This window comes from Colias philodice, chromosome 1 (genome assembly GCF_061535455.1).
Source record: "Colias philodice isolate Cphi_HAF_F1 chromosome 1, ilColPhil1 Martin Lab GWU primary, whole genome shotgun sequence".
In the NCBI taxonomy this organism is placed as follows: Eukaryota; Metazoa; Arthropoda; class Insecta; order Lepidoptera; family Pieridae; genus Colias; species Colias philodice.
In genome coordinates, this window is record NC_143086.1 from 7,547,199 (window position 1) to 7,567,386 (window position 20,188).

The following is a 20,188-nucleotide window of genomic DNA, read 5'->3' on the forward strand; positions in this document are numbered from 1 at the left end:
TAATTGAAGAGCAAAATCGTGAAGAGCGATTTACTCAATCCGATATCTAATTGAAAGCAAAAGCATACATAAGAATTCGCAATTCTACTAATTGCCGACGGCTGCTCTTGGGAGCAATCGAAGAAAGGGTTGGAATTACATGTAAGGCGGATAATGATGCTTTTAACATCAAGTATCAACAAACATTCATTGTATTGAATTCAAAGCTGGATTACGTTTCAAAGGATTTTCTCGTTGTATTTTATCCGTATTTATTTTGATTGCAGTTTAATAGTTAAATACCTATGTTTAATTGGCTTTGAAATTGTGTAAATATTAGCATGGGCGGTTTTCAAAAATTGATTATTAAATATTTGGCAAAGATTTCGTGAATAAATATGTTTAGTTTTATAAATTTATAAAATATTAGTTTTAGTTTACATAACCGTTGAAATTTAATCAAACTATCTTGATACCTATATAAAATATGTACCTACCTAACCGAAATTTTGTGTACTTTTTTTGATGTAGCTGGTAGGGAGCCTGATGGTAAGCTCTACCACACACTATGCACATTTGCAGATACGTAAGATTTGCAAAGCTTACGACAGTTCTTAAAACCTATAAAAGCGGGGATCTTTATGCGTGAGTATATTATCTTAGATTCCCTACCACAGCATCCTCTGGTGGTCACTCTGACGACTTTAACAGCATAATGACGCAGCAGATCCACCTGCCACCACGGAGAGGCTTCCCTCTGCGTCTCCGTGCACCGCTTGCCGTCGTGTTCTGTGGTCTTTTCACCATCGTTCCCATTGCTGGCGTGGCCCCCACGAACAGTTGTGGACTGATTAGCAGGCTTCCTGAATGCAACGTTCGTGCCTGTAAAAAGTATGCTTATCACTCAAAAATACTAATGCAATATTAAAAAAGGAACAGCTTTTTCTAAACGATAAAGTAAGCAGTCATAGGGAATGTCAATAGTGAAAACTAATCTTGTACTAAAATTTGAAATCTGACTACGTGGGATGCGTGGAAGAAAGCAATAGGTAAGTTGCATTATTATTGTTTGTGATGCTAAGTTGTAGAAGTTACCAGCGAAATCTTTTTATCTGAGTTAATTTACCTAAGCATGTCGATGATGCAAACCCTTCATATTTTTCCCTACCAAAAAAGTGCGCAAGGGCGCCAAAGAACATTTCAACTCCAAAAAAAATTTAGATCTTAATAAAGCTTTATTTAACGCATAATGTGCACGTCATATTAACGATCACGGTGCAATTGAAACAAAACATAGGTACCTATATAGTTAATTAAAAAAAAATCAGACATGATAAAAGTGTAAGTAAACAAACTAGAAGATATTACAAACATGATAGCAAATAGCAATCTTGCCACTTTTAAAAAGTAAATATGATCGTATGATCCTTAGGGATGTTATTGCATTTATGTATTTCTTCTATTACTAGATAGATTTTCCATCACGCTTGATCTTATAGAGGTTCTGTTTATGATTTGCAATTTGTAACTTAATATCAGAAGGAAATCACTTGGGACTTGTATGAAAATGTTTATTCCACACGTGTAACCTATAATTTTCCAGACGTTCAAAGGCACGAAATAAAAATAACATTATTCACTAATAAGAAAATCTCCTTATGATTATATCTTATCGGAGAATTATTGTAGATGTCTTATAACCTCATAATATGGCAATCCGCGTAATATGAAAAAGAATACAGTCCCAGGAAGCTATTTTTCATATAATGGACATAATACGTACCACAAAAAGGTGATTCCGCCGTCCAGTCCCCTCGTAACGAACACTCTCGTTGACGGGACCCGAAGAGTTCGTAGCCATCGTCACATTCATACGTAGCCACTGTTCCTGGCACTATGTCACCATCGGTGGACAGAGACACCCTTGCGTTTGGCGGTACAGCAGGGTGCCCACAGCGTCTGTCGCCTGCAGGACAAATCTAGTATAAGCACAGATAATATTATACTGTATAAGATCCTACTAATATGATACATGCGAAAGTTTGTGAGGACCATCCGTCCTCATAAACTTTCGCATGTATCATAATATGGATGTTTGTTACTCTATCACGATTATACTATTAAACCGATTACAATGTAATGTAGGTAGCTGAAGATCCAGAATAAGACATGCTTTTTATCACGAAAATCCCACAGGAACGGGCACTATGCGGGTTTTTCTTTGAAAAAGCGGATGAAACCGCGGGCGCAAATCTAGAACAATATACAAATCGTAACCTTTAAAAATTGATTCAAGATTCGTTAAAGTTCACTCGTGTATCAATCTCGGATCAAGGCTAGTTATTTTTCAATATTTCAATTTGGCGTTTCAGTGGAGGAGGCACTCCTATTGAAGAGTCTGTAATATGCGAGCTATTTATGGAACCTATTATTATATTTTCCTTTATGCATTAGCAATATTTTCTGTCGGATTAAAATAGATATATGTATTATAAATACAGGATATTTGCAGTGTTTTATTTTTGCTTTGTTATAGACGTTTAGGCACTTTTTCAGTAAATTACAAAAAAACCGATATACCTCTCAACAAACACGTTCTATAAATTCGATAATATATTTATATTTATTATCTTTTTTAATAAAAAAATAAATACATAATTAACAAGACTCAAAATGTCTAACAATAATCTAATTCTCAATAGTTTTAAGAGTATTTTGTAGAAACAATCGACGGGGAAATCTACAACTGAATCATAAAGCTTTGTTTATATTAAAGATGAAATGCTATTGTACCATGTGTTTACTTTACACATGCAATAGTTACGTGTGATGGAAACGTTCACATAAACAGTAAACAATCACTATTTAACAAGAGCATTCAGGAGTAAATAGAAATTTAATCGAACTTTTTTATTTGCACAACACGTTTAACAAAAATACGAGGAAGCTTGTAAAAACAAGCTTTTTGCGAATTTTAATTAACGTTTAAAACTTTATTAAAAGATAATTACAATTAAAATTTTTCGTATTTAATATAGAGTATAGAGTAATCAACATTAAACTTGGAATTTAATATTTATTTTCTGCGAAATGTTGCTGCAATTTTTTTTATCATTACTCATTAGTATTAAGAAGTGTTACTGGATTTTAATTATTATACGTTAGTTCAACACACAAAGACTGATTAACAGGACTATCATGTGCCTCTTTAAAATTACCACTACATAATATCATTATTTCCAAAAAAAATCTAAATATTGTTAAGTGAGTGTTAGATAACAATCTTTGATTTTCTTTTTGTTTCCTCACCGTATGCGGTCAAAATTTTAATGAACACTAAGTATACAGTGACAATAGTTATGTATCCACGTGTCTTGCGGAACTGATTGCATATATAATCTGTAACGACGACGTGATCTGCCTATACTAGTGCAGTGTTGCCAAATATGTATGCAAAAGCATTAATTTAAAGTCCATACATATTTATTTGAAAGTAAATCATAAACAAGGTACATTTTGTTTTTCTTCAGTATCAAGAAAAATTAACAAAGAATTATATTCGACACTCGCCGACCGCCGTAAAAGCAAATGGACGTGCGTATACCTTTCCCTGATCTTGTTTACGATGCTTTAAAAGGTTTATTCAACCACGCAGTGTTTTGCAGAATTGAGCTCTAAATCACGAAAATGCCTTTATTGTTTAAGTCGTTGACGTATTTTTTAAGCAATTGAAATAAAAACACTTTGCACATTACTTAGCAATTTAGGATACCTATACCACAATATCTATATGATAAGCTAAGTTATAATGTATATTCGCAATCCAAAAACACCGATTTTCAAGAACACAATGACTTTTATACAATCTTGTAACACAGGTTTAGAATGTGGCGTAGGTATCATTTGACGATTACAAATAATACAGAAGTAGGTATCTGGTATACATTCTTGAAAGTTGCAAGAATAAATGTTTGCGTTTGAGTTCGTATTCTGGGTATAATTTGATATTATGTATTTCTTATACAGGGAACAATCTAAGAAACTTAAATATTTGATCGCTGTGTCTCGTAGCTTGAACCAACCTTGCACAAACGGGGTCAATCGGCTCACGTCTCTGTTTCGGACTCACAGAACTATCTGGTACGGATTTGAATTCAACCGCAATTAATTTTAAAAGAACATAGAGGAGGCAGCCACCTGTAGGGCCAAAACTATACTCTAGATATTCTGTAACGAGACGCTTTATATAAATTAGAGTAGATCTTCCGAATTACGCAATTTATTTTGTGACGTTGGAGGGGTTGTAGGTGGCTACCGATTGAAACGATTTAAATAATGCTTAACAATAGAAAATTACTACTTACCTAATTATAGGTTATAGGCTATATTTTTATTTGTATTTATCCCGGGTTAAGGGGGCGCATAAAGCAAAATAACCAATCTTCTATTAGATGATACGTGTAATATGCAAGACCAAATCTAAAAAATAAAATATATATCAAACTAGATGATATGTTCAACGATTCTGTTTAATCAAAAACATAAAATATTAAAATTTACTCGATAAAAAAAAATCACCAAGTTAGCTCTAATTTTCACACTTTTACGTTTTCTACTTGACATGGTAATACTTATTATGATTTTTTTTTCATAAACAATTATATTAAAACATTTGCAAGATATTTGTCAGAGCATTTTGTGTAATTACTTTTAGTTTTGGTTTTATCTGCGATAAACCACTTTTGGCGCTCTTTTTTTCTCGAGATAAACGTTTGATTTTGTCACGATAAAAGTGGTTTATCGCAGATAAAACCAAACCTATAAGTAATTACACAAAATGCTCTGACAAATATCTTGCAAATGTTTTAATATAATTGTTTATGAAAAAAAAATCATAATAAGTATTACCATGTCAAGTAGAAAACGTAAAAGTGTGAAAATTAGAGCTAACTTGGTGATTTTTTTTTATCGAGTAAATTTTAATATTTTATGTTTTTGATTAAACAGAATCGTTGAACATATCATCTAGTTTGATATATATTTTATTTTTTAGATTTGGTCTTGCATATTACACGTATCATCTAATAGAAGATTGGTTATTTTGCTTTATGCGCCCCCTTAACCTGGGCGGAGCCGTGATGAGCTACTGCCGGTATTGTATTAACTAATCATCTTAGCTATCCACCGTAAGATCCATATAATGATCAAAAACAATTTAAACGTACATAGTTACAAAAATACTCTCAATACAAATCGTTTACCAAGCTGAGTTAAATAACTAGACACAATGTGTAGTCCCGATAAATTTGATTCTTTTTGTATAAACAAATCTCGATGCTCCCTCGACTAAAGCTAGTGGATTATCATGCATTTTAATCTCTCAAATTTAAATCTCTATGTTCTGCGTAGACTCGCAAAATAAAGTGAAATACGTTATACATGTTACAACTCAGGTTGCTATCGTATTTACACCAATATCCTAATGGATATCCTGCACATTTTGTATCTGACATAATTGGTGCAGATTGCGTTAACGTATGTATATTTTTATAAAAAATAACATTAAATTTGATTAAGGTTTCTTGTGAAATTCTTTTACACTTGTTTCAGGGTGGCCGGCCAAGTGGGCGTTTCAATATTTCGAGACGTATTTCTTGTGAGATTTTGCAAAGTTTCAATGTACAATTTTCAGATCACCACGTGAATATGTTTGTACAATATTTTAAATATTTATATAACATTTTTCAAATATTTGTATGTAGGACCACTTTGATTGTATTATGCTTTATTAAGCTTAAAAATATTAAAAAGGAATATTAACGATAATATACTTAAATAAGATTTAAGAAAAATCCTTTGAATTAATTTAAATATAACGTTTTTTCATCTTGTTTATCCTTAAAAGCTCGTTGAAGTGTCACCAAGTTTAGAAACTACAAAATGTACCTACTAACCAATTTCGCAATATAATTAAGACTTCATCAGCATTAAAAATAAAATAAAATATTTTAATAAGACTCAGGGCGTCTATTATTATTAATTAATATTATAAATCAGAAATACATTCCGAGTTCAATTGCACCAATACGAAGTGAATGTTACGATCAAGGTGAACGCTATCCGGCAAATTATTATTTGGGTAAATTTTATACAAGTCGCTTTCATAATATCCTTAAGGCAAAACGTCCTCGACTTAATATTCGATGAGAACCAGTTTTTTGTTCAATGATTTTAAATTATATAAGACACGCATTTCAATTTCAATTTATAAATTTAAAACTCTACATTTCTATTTTATCCATTAGTTTTGAAACCTGAACCTTCATAAACAACATCTCAGGTTATAAACTTTCTAATGAAACTATTTGAAAACAAATTTAAAATAGTTTTGTAATTAAATAACTACCTACTTCATTAACAATTTTTGTAAGTTACACAGAAGCCCGGCGCATAGAAGCGAAAAGTTTATAAAATAATAACATCAAGGTAAAAGTTATACATCGCTTTTACCTATAGACCAGTGCCGATAATATTTGAAACAAAAAAAATCACAGTAGGATGAAACCCATTAGAAAAGGAGGGGAATATGATAAAAATTAAAGGAAAAATAAATTACAGTCAATCCGACTTCAGGAAGTGGGAGGGGGGGAACTTTTAAGGCTAGAAACTGTCTATCTCGCTTTGAGAAGTTACTTTTTAACACACACAATGAACTAAAATTCAAATAAAATACTTTAATATTGACATTTAAAAATTTCTGATGCAAAAAGCGTACTGTTCCAGGTTCCTTTGAAAAAGTGTAAATAATGTAACAAATGAATATGAAAGAGAAGAACAAGAAAGAAAGACAAGAAGTTCCCGGATCGATCAAACAAGCCGAAGGTAATTTTAACAAAAAGTGAGTTGTCCATGATTCCAAGTAGGCATTAGGTTACGAGTGTGTGGTATTCAGCGCAGTTGACGAGGTCGAGCGATTCCTCGTGCGTCCGAGATGCCGCCGGCTAACGGTTAGCGATTGTTCTAAAGACAAAAACCCATAGTACGTGAGCGCCCTACATGCATGCATCATAGTGGATCATATGTGACGGGAATCTATGCAGTATGCTTTATACGTGTCAATTTAGGAAGAGCTACAAGGTTTATGAGCGATTTGTTATTGTAATTATTTACAAATAACATAACTTACTTAGATAATTTTCGTAAGTTGATGTGTTCCAAAACTAATATAGAACGCTAACGAAGCGGATAACAGATCAAAATTACAAAACAAAACGATTGTTGTACACAACTTTAGCGTATTTATAAAATCTTAGTAATAGATCACGTATTGAGGTCACTTATTGTGAAATGGAATAGAACGTTTGCTAGCAGGCGATCAAAAGTAGGTAACTGAATTCTCTTGGTAAAGAGCGATTCTTAACCTTTACGTTATTATGCACCTAAAATCTTAAATAGGTACATATATTTTCGAAACATGACTAATAACGAATTAAATAATTGTTGAGACATAGGCTGTTACTTATTTGCAATATTGTATGTACGTGTAATGTTTTTTTATTATAAATAAATGACCGAGAAGTTTTTCTTTAGTCGTCGCGGTCGTTAAGATACTGTCGGCTGTCTTGGTACACGATTTGATCGGACGCTGATGATAATAAGAATGTATCGATATGATCATATGACTGGGTACAGTGGGTCTACTAGAATCAGTTAAAACAAAGTAAGAGGTAGGTAATTATTGATTTGCACGTAACAACAGATAATTATTAAGCGCAAATGTATAACATTAAAAACTAATTTGTTAATGACAAAAAGCAATACCTGTTTTGCCACCACAATGAAATTATTTAATATTCAATAATTTCATATTACAGTGTGCGGTGACAAAATAATGTTGATGAAATAATGTAACGTTTGATCCAATATAATTTTATTGAGGTTTGATAGTGAAGCGTATAAATATTACGCTTGAGTTATTGTAGCATCAATGTACTATTTCTGTATTGAGAGGACAATATCTAGTTATGTTATGACTTATGAGAAAAATATGAGGCTGATACTTTTTATTTTTATACATTCAATAATTGAAATAAGTTTCTTATCTTAACAATGTAGGTATCGATAGCCAGAGTAGCACCTCGTTAAGTCGAACCTCGATAAGTCAAAAACCTCCAAATCTCGAAAAAATGTTTTGTTCCCTTCCCTTCAAACACGAAAACCTCTATTACTTGAAATTTTGACCCTCTGTTAGTTGAAATAATCACCGAGTCCCTCCAAGCCATTTTGGTACATATTTTCACTCTATAACTCGAAAAATCAAATTTGACCTCTGTATCTCGAACATAGCAACGTTTTATTTTACAACCTTTATAACTTGATGATTTGGAATTTATTTCCTCTATTGTTCGAACAAAAATAAAGAACTTACCGACAGTGCAAGCAGAGGCGGCTCGTGACAAAATTTTATGGGTGTTCACTTGAAATAAAACACTGAAAATACATGGTGTAAAGCAGTACAATTTATCAAAAAAATTATTTATAAAGAAAATGCATACGTGATACGTCTTTCTTTTTGGTGTGCAAAAATATCTATAACTTAAAGCGACAAGACCGATAGACGCCAATTGCCGTTCATTCAACAAATGGTACCGAGATTGTGAATGTTTTTTCACCTTGATTGAAAGATGAGCTAAGTCGTCAACGCCCGTTTCAGTCCAAGCACTCTCACCTCCGCCGGCTGCGCCCGCTTTAAATAAAAGACACGGAAAACAAAATAGTTTGTTGCTTTCATCACAACCACACAACCACGGTGTTTTCACATATTGTTCAGATTTAACACACGCGTATATGTTTTCGTTTTTGTCGTACATTTTTGCGTAAATGTTTTCGTTTTTGTCGTACATTTTTGCGTAAGATCAAGTTCAGGCCGTGGCGGTCCCTTAGCTTTACATTCAAGCCGAATTTGTAACGTTTTATCACACTTTTTAATGAACGCCACATTATAATTATTGTTCATTTTAACACTCACAAGTAATACTGATAACTACAGGCTATTTCAACACGTATTTTATAATTTTAATTAGAAAATTGCATGAATCGCGCGCGTGCATTGAAGTTGACTCGAGTGTTTGTTTATATTATAGAAGTGGTAACTGGCAACGTCGCGCGCAATCGCTGTCCTGCCGGGCGGTAAAAACGAACCGGCAACGTTTGCGGGTGCGGCGCTCCGAATTTTGCTACTTTTCCATAGAAAATCTTTTGTTTCACGCGCAGGGCTCTGGCAAAACCCTCTCTTTCACTCCTATTGGATTTCGTATTAGGAAATGTACTAAATCTTTTTTCATTGGAGCGCAATCGTGAGCGCTCCGCTTCGCGCGTTACATAATACAGTAGGTATTATACAGGTGTATGGAATGATGGAATGATGGATATATTCATTGGTATTAACAGTACCTAGTTTTAAAGATTACGATTGATTTTAAATAGTAATAATTAATGTTAATAATTAAATTAAGGAGTATGATTTTATTATAATTATTTATGGGAGTTCACTGCACCAGCGCTCCTTAGGGCGAGCCGCCTCTGAGTGCAAGTACACTATTGTTTCTTAGAAAACATTTTAGGAGTACTTATACGATAATTAATTTATGACTCACGAAACACGTGTTTGCGTTAAGTATCTGATGACGAAATTATCGATTCAGTAGCTCAGAAAACTGATACTAATAATTAAGATGACATAGAAGACGTGAATAGTACATGTGCTCCATGGGTTTCCATCAAAGAGGCAAGAACCGCAATGAATAACAAACGAAATTTTATAAAGCAAACCAGTATCTTTGAAAAAGAAGAATTTTCTGCTCTTTATAGATTATAAAATGCTAGAGAACAACCAAATTATCTAAAGCAAAAAAAAAATGACTTTTTTAATGCCATATTTTTTATTTTAAAATTATTTGAAATAATGTTGATTTATAATAAATAAAAACATGTTTGTCACCTCTACAAGTTGAATTTTAGTTTATTTTACCTCTCTAACTCAAAATTTATAAGAATAAACCTCAAACTCTTTATGTCGAATCAAAATCCGCCTAAGTCGAAATCCTCCATAAGTTGAAAACTCTATAACTCGAATTTTTTGGCATCTCCCTTGATATTCGACTTATAGAGGTGCTACTGTATTATAATTAAGCCTTGATAAGATCATCAAATGTGTTACCATCATTATATTTCATTTAGCGTATAACAATGAAAATAGGATCTAAGTATGTTATTTGTGTTTAATCGGTACGAGAATTAATTGTGGGAATATAATCACAATGAACGAACTTACGCAATTGTCGGTCAGCCTTGATACCTCGAACTAAACTTAGAGAATAAACGTGGAATAAACTTTTTGTAGCTATATTATATTATGAAACTAGTTTCTACCCGCGGCTTCTGTTGTGACTTGTGATGTACACGGGGCCTATTTGCGGGGCCTAGACAATAGTATAAATTAGTAATCTATCACCCTGAATCTGTCACTCTGGAATATATCCCAAGTTCTCTTATAATTGATTTCAAATATAACCAATTGTTTCTAAAGTACTAAGGGCCGATTTTTCAATGCTTGGATAAAACTTATTCGTCGAATAATGTATAAAACTACCATTTTAAAAACGTATTCTAATTGCCCGTATTTGACAGTTTACGTGACATTTTAATATTATCGTGTAATTATTTATTGGACGGATAAGTTTTATCCAAGCATTGAAAAATCGGCCCTAAGTGGACTAAATAATCTTATCTTATCTTAATCTTAATCTTAATATCTTAATCTTATCTTATATCTTATCTTAATATATTATATAAATCTCGTGTCACAATGTTTGTCCTCAATGGACTCCTAAACTACTGAACCGATTATAATAAAATTCACACACCATGTGCAGTTCGATCCAACTTGAGAGATAGGATAGTTTAAACATGTAGGTACCACTGGCGAAGCCGGGGCGGACCACTGGTAATATTATATTACTATAATTCTAAAATATGGCCGTGATTTTACACGCACAGCACACCTAATATGTTTTCTTCCAGGAATTCTGCAATTGCGAGCTATTTCAATATCACAATATCACATATTAATTTTTTATGCAGGTTATGAATCAAATATCACCGGCATATTTGAGAAAATAAAATAGACGATATTAGAGACTTTATGAGTGAGACAGCGATGCGTGTAATTGATCTAGATCACGAAGATTTCAAATATTATTGCGATAAAATATTGCTTACCAACGTAATAAAATACGTTAAATAGGTGACAAGACAGGACACAATATCTTGATACTGAATAGGTACAAGAAACTTTTAAACAGAATTTTCTTTAATATTTACCTACACACGTGTATGTTTTCAATCTTCTACAGAGTATTTACAAGATATATTTTATCAGTTTATTTGAATACTTTGAATAAAATTTTCACTGTAAAATGTGAAAGTATAAAACGTTGTTAAGATTGTGGCATTACATATTTTAAAGCGAAGTTTTGTGTTAGATTTTATCTTAAATACAACATTTATTTAATCCTTTAATGTAGCACTCGAGTTTCTTGCTTTTAGGATTATTTTATAACTATGATTAACGCAAGCAAAGGGATCAGCAGTTTTTACCTTTCTTGCTAAATAAATGGATTTACGTTTATTATTAAAAAGTTGAAACTCGGTATCTATAATGCATACGTTTTTCACGATTGTTTAATTAATTTTACAAGTTTTTTTTTATACAGCTGGATATTAGTCAGCCGGTTTGTACAACGACGGCGTTAAATAAAAAACTAAACTATAATAATATCTACTAGGATATAATTAAAAACGTCTAATTAGGCTAGTTGGTTGCGATATTTATCCCTTAGCTGGTATCGCTAAACTTGGCCAACTTAACTGGTATCGGGGGTAAAAAAAGACCCCAAGAAAAAATTAAAAAAAAAAATGTTATAAAAACAGTTTTTTCACTTTTTAATACTCTTTTATTAATTAAGTAACTCTTAAAGTAAGCATTTAACGACAATATAGTGCTCTTTAAAGTAATTAACCATACTTATTTTTCAAATCAAATTATATCTTATTTTTGGTTTAATTTTAGTGATGTTCACTTTGAAATCCATAAATTCTACAAAAACTAAAAATTAACATAAAAAATATTCTAACTTTAGTTTTCTTATATAGTCTAAATAATAAAAAAATAAACTTTTATCAAAAAACATAGAAAACAAAAAAAATGACATCTTATATGTACCAGTAACAAAATGCTTAGTAAAATTTGTAACATTTAGAACATATGATCGCTGTTCGCCAGAGTAATGACTAGCTGCTTCTTCTTCATCATCATCTCCTTCGCTGCTACTATCAGAACTTGAAGTTGAGGAGTCAGCTTCTAATACACTCTCTGCAGAACAAGTAGCTATCTCTGCTTCCTCACAATCACTTATTTGTTCATCATCACTTACAGAAGCAGCTGGTCTGTTGAAGGTTTCCGGTTCATTTTCTTCTTTTCGTCATCTAATAATTCAGCTATTTGATCGTCAGTCAAAAAACTCTCCATAATGATCGTTAATAACTCAAAAAATAAAGAAAATAATTTTAGAATAAATTCAGACAAACTTACACAAATGGTATCGGGGGTGATTTTTGACCCCAGCAGTGTACGTACCTCGGCTCCTTGTAACAGAAAAGTAACACTTGTATGTCGTCCGTCTCACGCCTGAGATGTTATGAGATTAGCTAGATGAACAAGAGTATAAGTTATAACACTAAAAAGTTATGACCAAAATTTCGTTGCACTGGGGTGATTTTTGACCCCCGATACCAGCTAAGGGTTATAACCTAAGCAAGCTTCTTCGTTACTAACATTCATACTAACACCTAACTAACCTCTATAGAACAATCGTAACAGAAATAGGTCGAGATGCTGTAAATAACACAACTAATCTATTTAAAAGCTAAAACAATTTGTCATTGAAGATGTGGTCCTGTACCCTGATGTCATAGCTATATATAAAGGCAGTTAAATTTAGCCGCCTTCATTATAAAATAAACATGGCCTACATAGTTGATAATTAAAATGTACTTACTTAAAGACTATCTGTATTTACAATTCGTTTATCGTACGTAATAATCCATATGAAATACTTCTGACTGTACAGATAATTAACCTGTTGAGAGCTTATTTGCTTAAACGGTTTAAGAGTTAAGTATATTTATTGATTTTCTAATTTCTTTAATATTACAAACATAGTATAAATTCATTAAAATCATCTTCTCGTTACAATCATTGGCGACGTAAAAAATGTACCTTTGTACGTACTGTACGTGCCGCTCGTAGATTTATCGCTCCGATGTTTCTAGTTTATCCAAAGTATTTAACCAGAGTGCCAGAACAGCGTTCAATTATTTATTTATAATTACAAGATTATATATGGTATAATTGTAATTAATACTTATTCAGTATTCAAAGAATACATAATATAATGAGAGCATAATACCTTATTTAGTCGCAAACTCTGACGAAGACTGTAGGTATAAGAAAACAGGAATGCCTTCTTATAATATTATGTATGTTTTAAGATTATTAAAAAAAAACATTATTAGATAAATATTTTGAATTTAATATATTTATAATTATAAAGTTCCTCTTACATAATAACTAAAAGATACGAGCTACGGAAATAAATTGCATTTCTCATTATCTAAGCTTGACCGTTGGGTAACATACATATTATTTAATATTGCAACTCTTAATAATATTTCGTGGAAGTTATTTATATATTACTTGAAAAGCTGCGTTGCAAAATAGTTAAAATCAAAACGTAATATGATGAAAATCCAGCTGAAATGAAATTGAAATTCCAAGAACCTCTACGACAATTTATTTAATGTCCATACGGTGGATGTGGGCAAATCTCGCTGAAATGTCAATAGTTCAATATTATATGGAACCTATTTCGACGTGACATTTTGATGTTTGAGCATAAACAGATTACAGCGAAAACAGAATTTACATTTCACCGCTCGCTGGGCGGGGGTGGGCCGATCACCTTGAATCCCTGAACATAACCTGTCACATGTAATTATCGTTGATAAGTTTATGCTAAATAGTATCTCTATTTATTTCAATACTGTAAGCTAAAAAGATACCGAGTAAGTATGTGGATTCCAGCGCATAGCACCAGTCTACGCTCGTTGTTAACACCCAAATACTTCATCGATCTAATACGGATCGAGGTTTTAGCGTGTTTATTAAAAAATTAAAATGTACGATGAATTTTTGAAACAAATTGAAAACTGTTTTTATACGTGGATAATAACATTGTTTCGATACTTTATAAATTTCTTCTTTGTGTAAATTTTTGAGCGGCTTATGCTATATTGGAGGAAATATTTGAACGCAAAATAGTAATAGCATTTTAACGTTTTCAGACGTACTAGGACTACTTTAGTTGCGTTTTCATTTAAGGAGATACCGTTATACTTACTCTGAATAAGTACTAGTAGGCGTCCATAATATATGGTGATTTTTCAACACTTAAAATCAAATCTTATGTCTGACCATCGCCAATACTGTTTTGGAAAGGCCGTCTGTCCGACCACTTAATTATATTCATATGCCCTTGATGTACTTAAAACGTGAAACCGTAGGCGTGAGGACTATAACACATATCATATTTTATTTTATTGCTTAATATAATCTGGAGATTTTATACAAAAATAATCTTTAGAAACGCCTATGTATATCTGCATAACAATCTTGTACTAAAACTTTAATGTGTTTTTTTCGTGCGCCGAAAAGAGCGCAAACAAAAACCGGTTGAACCATTTTTGAAATAATTACTTGGATGATGATTTTTATATGCAGACATAATACAAATACCTATTTTTATTATCATCACTTATTATGTACCTAGTTTGAGTACTTAGTAGTAAGTAAAAAGCCATGACACGAGTGCATTACAATTCACAATAGCGACATAACTGGGAAGGATAAATACCGAATACTTATTCCAGGATCGTAAATGCGAAGGATTTTGTAAACGTGTATCGGTCACTCTTCACATGATCTGGAATGTTTAACGGATAAGCTACAGACCTACAGATGTCGTCAAAGTAACCATAGCGACGCCGATCGACTGATTTATTGCCCACTTGTAGCATGTGCAAGGTTTTTGTGGAGTTTTTTTTACGACAGGAAGAACTCGGGGCTTCAATGAATAATACAAAGTTTGTGTGGTCAGATTTACATTATTCGGTAACGGACGATGAAGACAAAACGTATATCACTAATTAACAGAATGCTATTACACGTCGTTTGTCCGATGCAATGGAATTTTGGTTGCATATCAATGGGTGAACAATGAGAATCGATGTAAAATTAATCGTATTATGATCTGATTCGGAGAATTTGAACAGTACTGCAATTATGGGGTTAATTGTGTTTAAGCCAATGCTAAACCAAACAGGAATTTATCAGTAATAGCTTGTGTGTGATTGAATATAACCAGTAATAACATTATGTGGTTTGTGCAAATTGATGAACATGATAAAGCATGCAACGAGATATTTTAATTTCGCGTAAATGTTATAATGTACACGCTAGGATAATTTCACAACTTAGTTTTAATAATGCAGTCTGAAGAAGCATCTTCAAAAATTCTGTAGAAAGAGTTGTAACAGTTATAACTTGAATATAACGATAATGGATTCCCGGAATCTTGATGAGTACCAACACTTAGTCAATACTATAGTCAATATTTTGTTGTAGACTGCATCTCGAAGGTGCTAGTAGTTCGCAGACACGTGGAAATTTCTAAGAATGATCATTTATAAATTCTATATACCCAACAAGTACTCAATAATATGTCCTCATAATTTCTGCAGTGTTTTCTTGTTAATTGCGTAGGTTTCGATAGCACAATTCCCATGAAAAAGAATTGGTCCTTTATAGGTTATTCGGTTTAATTTGAAAAAGTATTAGCGAACATTGTATAATGGAAATAAATTGTTGGGTAGATTCAGTTTAGTTAAATTAAAGAGACAAAGTCACAATTAATAAATTAATGTCCGCCCTGGCCTAAACCGAGTTCGTCGAACTCTTATAAGGTGGTTTCAGAAGTAAAAATCGTTTTTGCAACCTAAACACACGACTCAGACTTAAACTTAATCATATACTTGTACATTCATTTAGAAAGCTTAATTCCTTAACTGATAAAGTTATGAATATCAGAAAAATGTAATTATGTTATAAGCCCGATATTCTGGATTCTAGGTGCAGTCTAGATACAGTGACAGCTTGTCAGCTGTCACTGCATCTACGCAAATTGTGAGGCAAATTGTTAATTAGTTTATGTCTAAACTAATTAACAATTTGCCTCACAATTTGCGTATTTACTGGTACAAAAGGCATCTTGTTTTTAACCCCTGAGTAATGTTCTGTTTGTGAAAAATTTTCGCAACGTTATATTAATCGCAAGTTTAATATCTATTGTGTTTATTAGTTCCCTCTTTTAATTTAAATTCTTAGTTAATCGCAGAGAGAGCACAATTTTCTAATGTAATACAGGATTTGTGTGCAGCGATTTTATAATTATTAATAAGTATTTTAGTTATTTGTATGATTTTAATATTGAGTGAGGAAATGTACCTGCAAATATTAATCATAAAGATTTTTTGAAACCAATGTGTTGCGTGTATGAAGTATAGATTTGTAATAAGTCAGAAATAATTTACATATCTCTTTTAATTTCTCTTTGAACAATAAATTTTTTAAAGACATCATGTAACTATCAAGTTATTGCTTTAAATTTCCTGCCCTTAAAATAATATTTTAAATATTTGTTGTTGTTTCAGAAATGTCGACAAATTTAATGAAACGCATAGGTACTGTTATCGCAAATATTGAACACTGAAATATTTTTATAACTTGTCCAAACGGTGTTTTGGAATTCGATGCATGAATTCTTCATTCCTACGCAAAAAATTTAATATATTGGAATAGCTCTCTATTGGTCATATAAATTCTATTCGGCTGTGTATATGCGGTTACTAGATAATCGCGTTGAATAGAACACTATTTAACAATGGAAGTTAATTACAGGAATTGCTGGTTGTTTGATGTCAGCCCGACTTTGTTTGGCGTCAAGTTGATATTTACAGTTTAAGCTCTTAGTCGGAGCTTACTCATTACAATCCCGGTCTTCTGGTACGTAGACTCTCAAGGTTGAGAGTCAATACCATTGATCCATATCAAAGTACTAGTGAAGTATGTGAAAACGTGTAAAGCTCTTTGAGCGAGGCTTCGTGGCTTCACAGACCGACTTGATGCATCTCTGATTGTACGTGTGCACACTTTATTAGGATTTTAAGTAATAGTCCGGTTGGTAGCAAAAACTTTAGTTGTATATGGCTTCGAGTTTACTATTATATGAAATTCGATTACATGCCTCCAGGCTTACCGTAGGGTGACCCTAACGGCATGATTGGTGCCGGAGCACGGCCAGCTACCGCAAGCGTTGTTTGTTTATGGAAACACGAGTTGAATTTATATTAGAGTAAATAATAACAAATAATTAAACCAGTTATCCATAATGTATTATTGCTATCCTTCTCTCAGACATAACAATATCAGGTAGCCAGGTACCTACAGCGAGCGCTGTGAGCTGCAAACTAAAAGAGAATGCCATCAAAAGGATAGAGACAATTTTATATTATGAATATGAATTAACAAAATGCATTAAGCTTGCCTTTAAATTGTTATCCATTTAGTGACCTTTTCACGTTGGGTTACTAAATTAACATTCACGTTTAAAGTGCTCCTATTTTATGGTTTCTATTATGGAATCAAATAATGTTAACACTCCACCAATAAAGTGTAAGTAGTAAGTATAGTTGATTAAGGCACAATGCAATTTTATAAAGATTATTTAGTTTTTAATAACATAATATTCAATGTCGTCCGTTACAAATCTTATGCGATCATGTCGGTCACGCCCAAAAGTATTGTAATAATGGCAGTAAATTCCTTTGAGGTCTCAATGCAATGATAGCGTTTGCTATCTAATTTAATTAGCATCTGAGTTATATTATATGTACTTTCCAATAACCGGTCCATGCCCACGTTCATTTGACTGATAGGCATTCGATATCGAAGATTGAAATTGCGTTCCACTATTTGCTTCCACGAATTATTTGTAAATTCAAATACCTATGCTATGCCAAAGCAGATGTGAAAAATATTTTATTTAAAATTTTATAGTTTGTATTGTAATGTTGTTGTGATTTCCTCAAGTATGGGGAACTTGCAAATATGTATACGAATGTGGGCGTCATCGAACATTGCCCTCTTCAACAGTCAGTCTTCAACAAAATATCGTCATTAATCCTTGACTTTTGTCTAAGATATGTTGAGTATTCTGGGCTTATGGTTTGTGAATCCATAATCCAAGGTTCGGGGTTGCGGACACAAAAAATGTCGGCTAATTAGTTAACGTAACAAATGATTTGGTCCTTTTGTGGTTATACTTATATCTATGATATTAAAAGCATGTTAGATCATTGGTCAACACCACCCAAATGCTTGGAATTTTTACCTATTATAATACACATATAATATAATACATATTACTTACCTTTAGAAATTGATGTCAAAACAGTTATTGTATTCAAGATCATGTTTTGTTTATCATATTAAATATATTCATATGTGCCACATAGATTATTACGTCTCAGTAAATAATTATGGAATAACAATCTCGTTGAATATATTCAAGGTTTTACCTGCGTGTTTATTTAAATTGATAATAGATATTTTACGGAAAATTTTTTCATAATCGTTGAATTAAAAATAACATTCGGTTTAAAATGAGGATTGAAATTGATAAGTTAGTGATGTGTAATAAAGAACGGATTAAATATTTCACGACAACGTCGATATAACTAGAGAGTAGAAGAGAGAACTACCCTGTACTTATTCCAAGAGATTTCTGTGAAAATCGGGTTTTATTTTACGTGCTCGTAGAACGTGGATGCGAGAGTGAGAGTGGGCACGTTGACCCAGTGCCCTTAACCGCTCCATTCCTAATTCACCTAACCTTTACCTATTTTCTTCGTGGAACATACTAGTACTGTGTTCTTATTTTACGTATTGAAGAGAGAAGAGGCTTTTCAATTAAATGATCTTTTTATTTGATGTTTAATCATCTTCTTAATATATATAAATCTCGTGTCACAATGTTTGTCCTCAATGGACTCCTAAACCAATTAACCGATTATAATAAAATTCGCACACCATGTGCAATATTATATCAATACGTCTGTACATATTAAGCAGTATCGAATTATTGAAGTACGACACTCGAAACTATTTTATCGTTCGAACATATTGCAATATACAGCGTTGAACCGTAACAACTTGGTAAATACTATCCTCTCAGATCACGAGGGTTTCCACGTAGGAGCCAATCATCTTGATTCCGAAACTTTTCGCTATTGCATCTTGATAACTTGTGAAATTTTCAATATTTCAACGGTAGATGGAAATTCTGTCCCAACACAATTAATATAATTAATTTAACCTAACTATTTCAATTTCCAACAAATTCTTATGCTAAATGTTTGTTTACCAAGGATCCGTTTGATTTCATGCTGCTCATTAATTATTGGAGCTTTTTAATGAGGAGTTTTACGTAGTGCCGATTGATTAAAATTTTCTATTGTTCTCACATTTTTTTCTTAAGTTAATGAGGAGATCTTTTTATTTTCGTAAGAACGTATGTATATCATTAATTTGCGATAAGTAATATTTAATGCAATATTCACACCGTAAATCTTAGTTATATTTGTAAATGTGAGGATAATTTGTAAACACTGCTCCACAAAGCTCCCTGAGAAATGATTGGAAAGTTTTTTTTAAAACATGAAAGGTATGAATTATTATAAAGCGGATTAAAGTCTGAAAACATGTTTGTTTCATACGTGGACAGTGGACTGTAATAAAAACATAATTTGATGTGATCCGATTTGCTTTGACGTTGGGAATTAAATCTTTGTTTTACATTAAATAATTTCCAACCACTAACTAATTCATTAGGTACATAGGAGTAAACAAGTACATACTTACTAATTTTCAAATGTAACATTATAATATTTTAAGTTATAATCATGTTTTTAAAAG

At 32.2% G+C, this 20,188-nt stretch overlaps 1 protein-coding gene and 1 long non-coding RNA gene across 2 annotated transcripts in view; one reads left to right on the forward strand and one right to left on the reverse strand.

Annotated features, from left to right (window-relative positions):
• The window catches only part of fw (CUB and Sushi multiple domains furrowed), a 52,911-nt gene that overhangs the window by 18,878 nt on the left and 13,845 nt on the right, over window positions 1-20,188 (reverse strand). The window contains exons 2-3 of the mRNA XM_089714165.1: window positions 1,763-1,945; window positions 652-861 (exon numbers count right to left, since the gene is read on the reverse strand). Of these exons, the coding sequence (XP_089570291.1) occupies window positions 652-861; window positions 1,763-1,945 (393 nt within the window). The remainder of the gene's footprint in view (window positions 1-651; window positions 862-1,762; window positions 1,946-20,188) is intronic.
• The window catches only part of LOC149491209 (uncharacterized), a 445,824-nt gene continuing 434,503 nt past the window's right edge, over window positions 8,868-20,188 (forward strand). The window contains exon 1 of the long non-coding RNA XR_016318327.1: window positions 8,868-9,464. This is a non-coding gene — a long non-coding RNA (uncharacterized LOC149491209). The remainder of the gene's footprint in view (window positions 9,465-20,188) is intronic.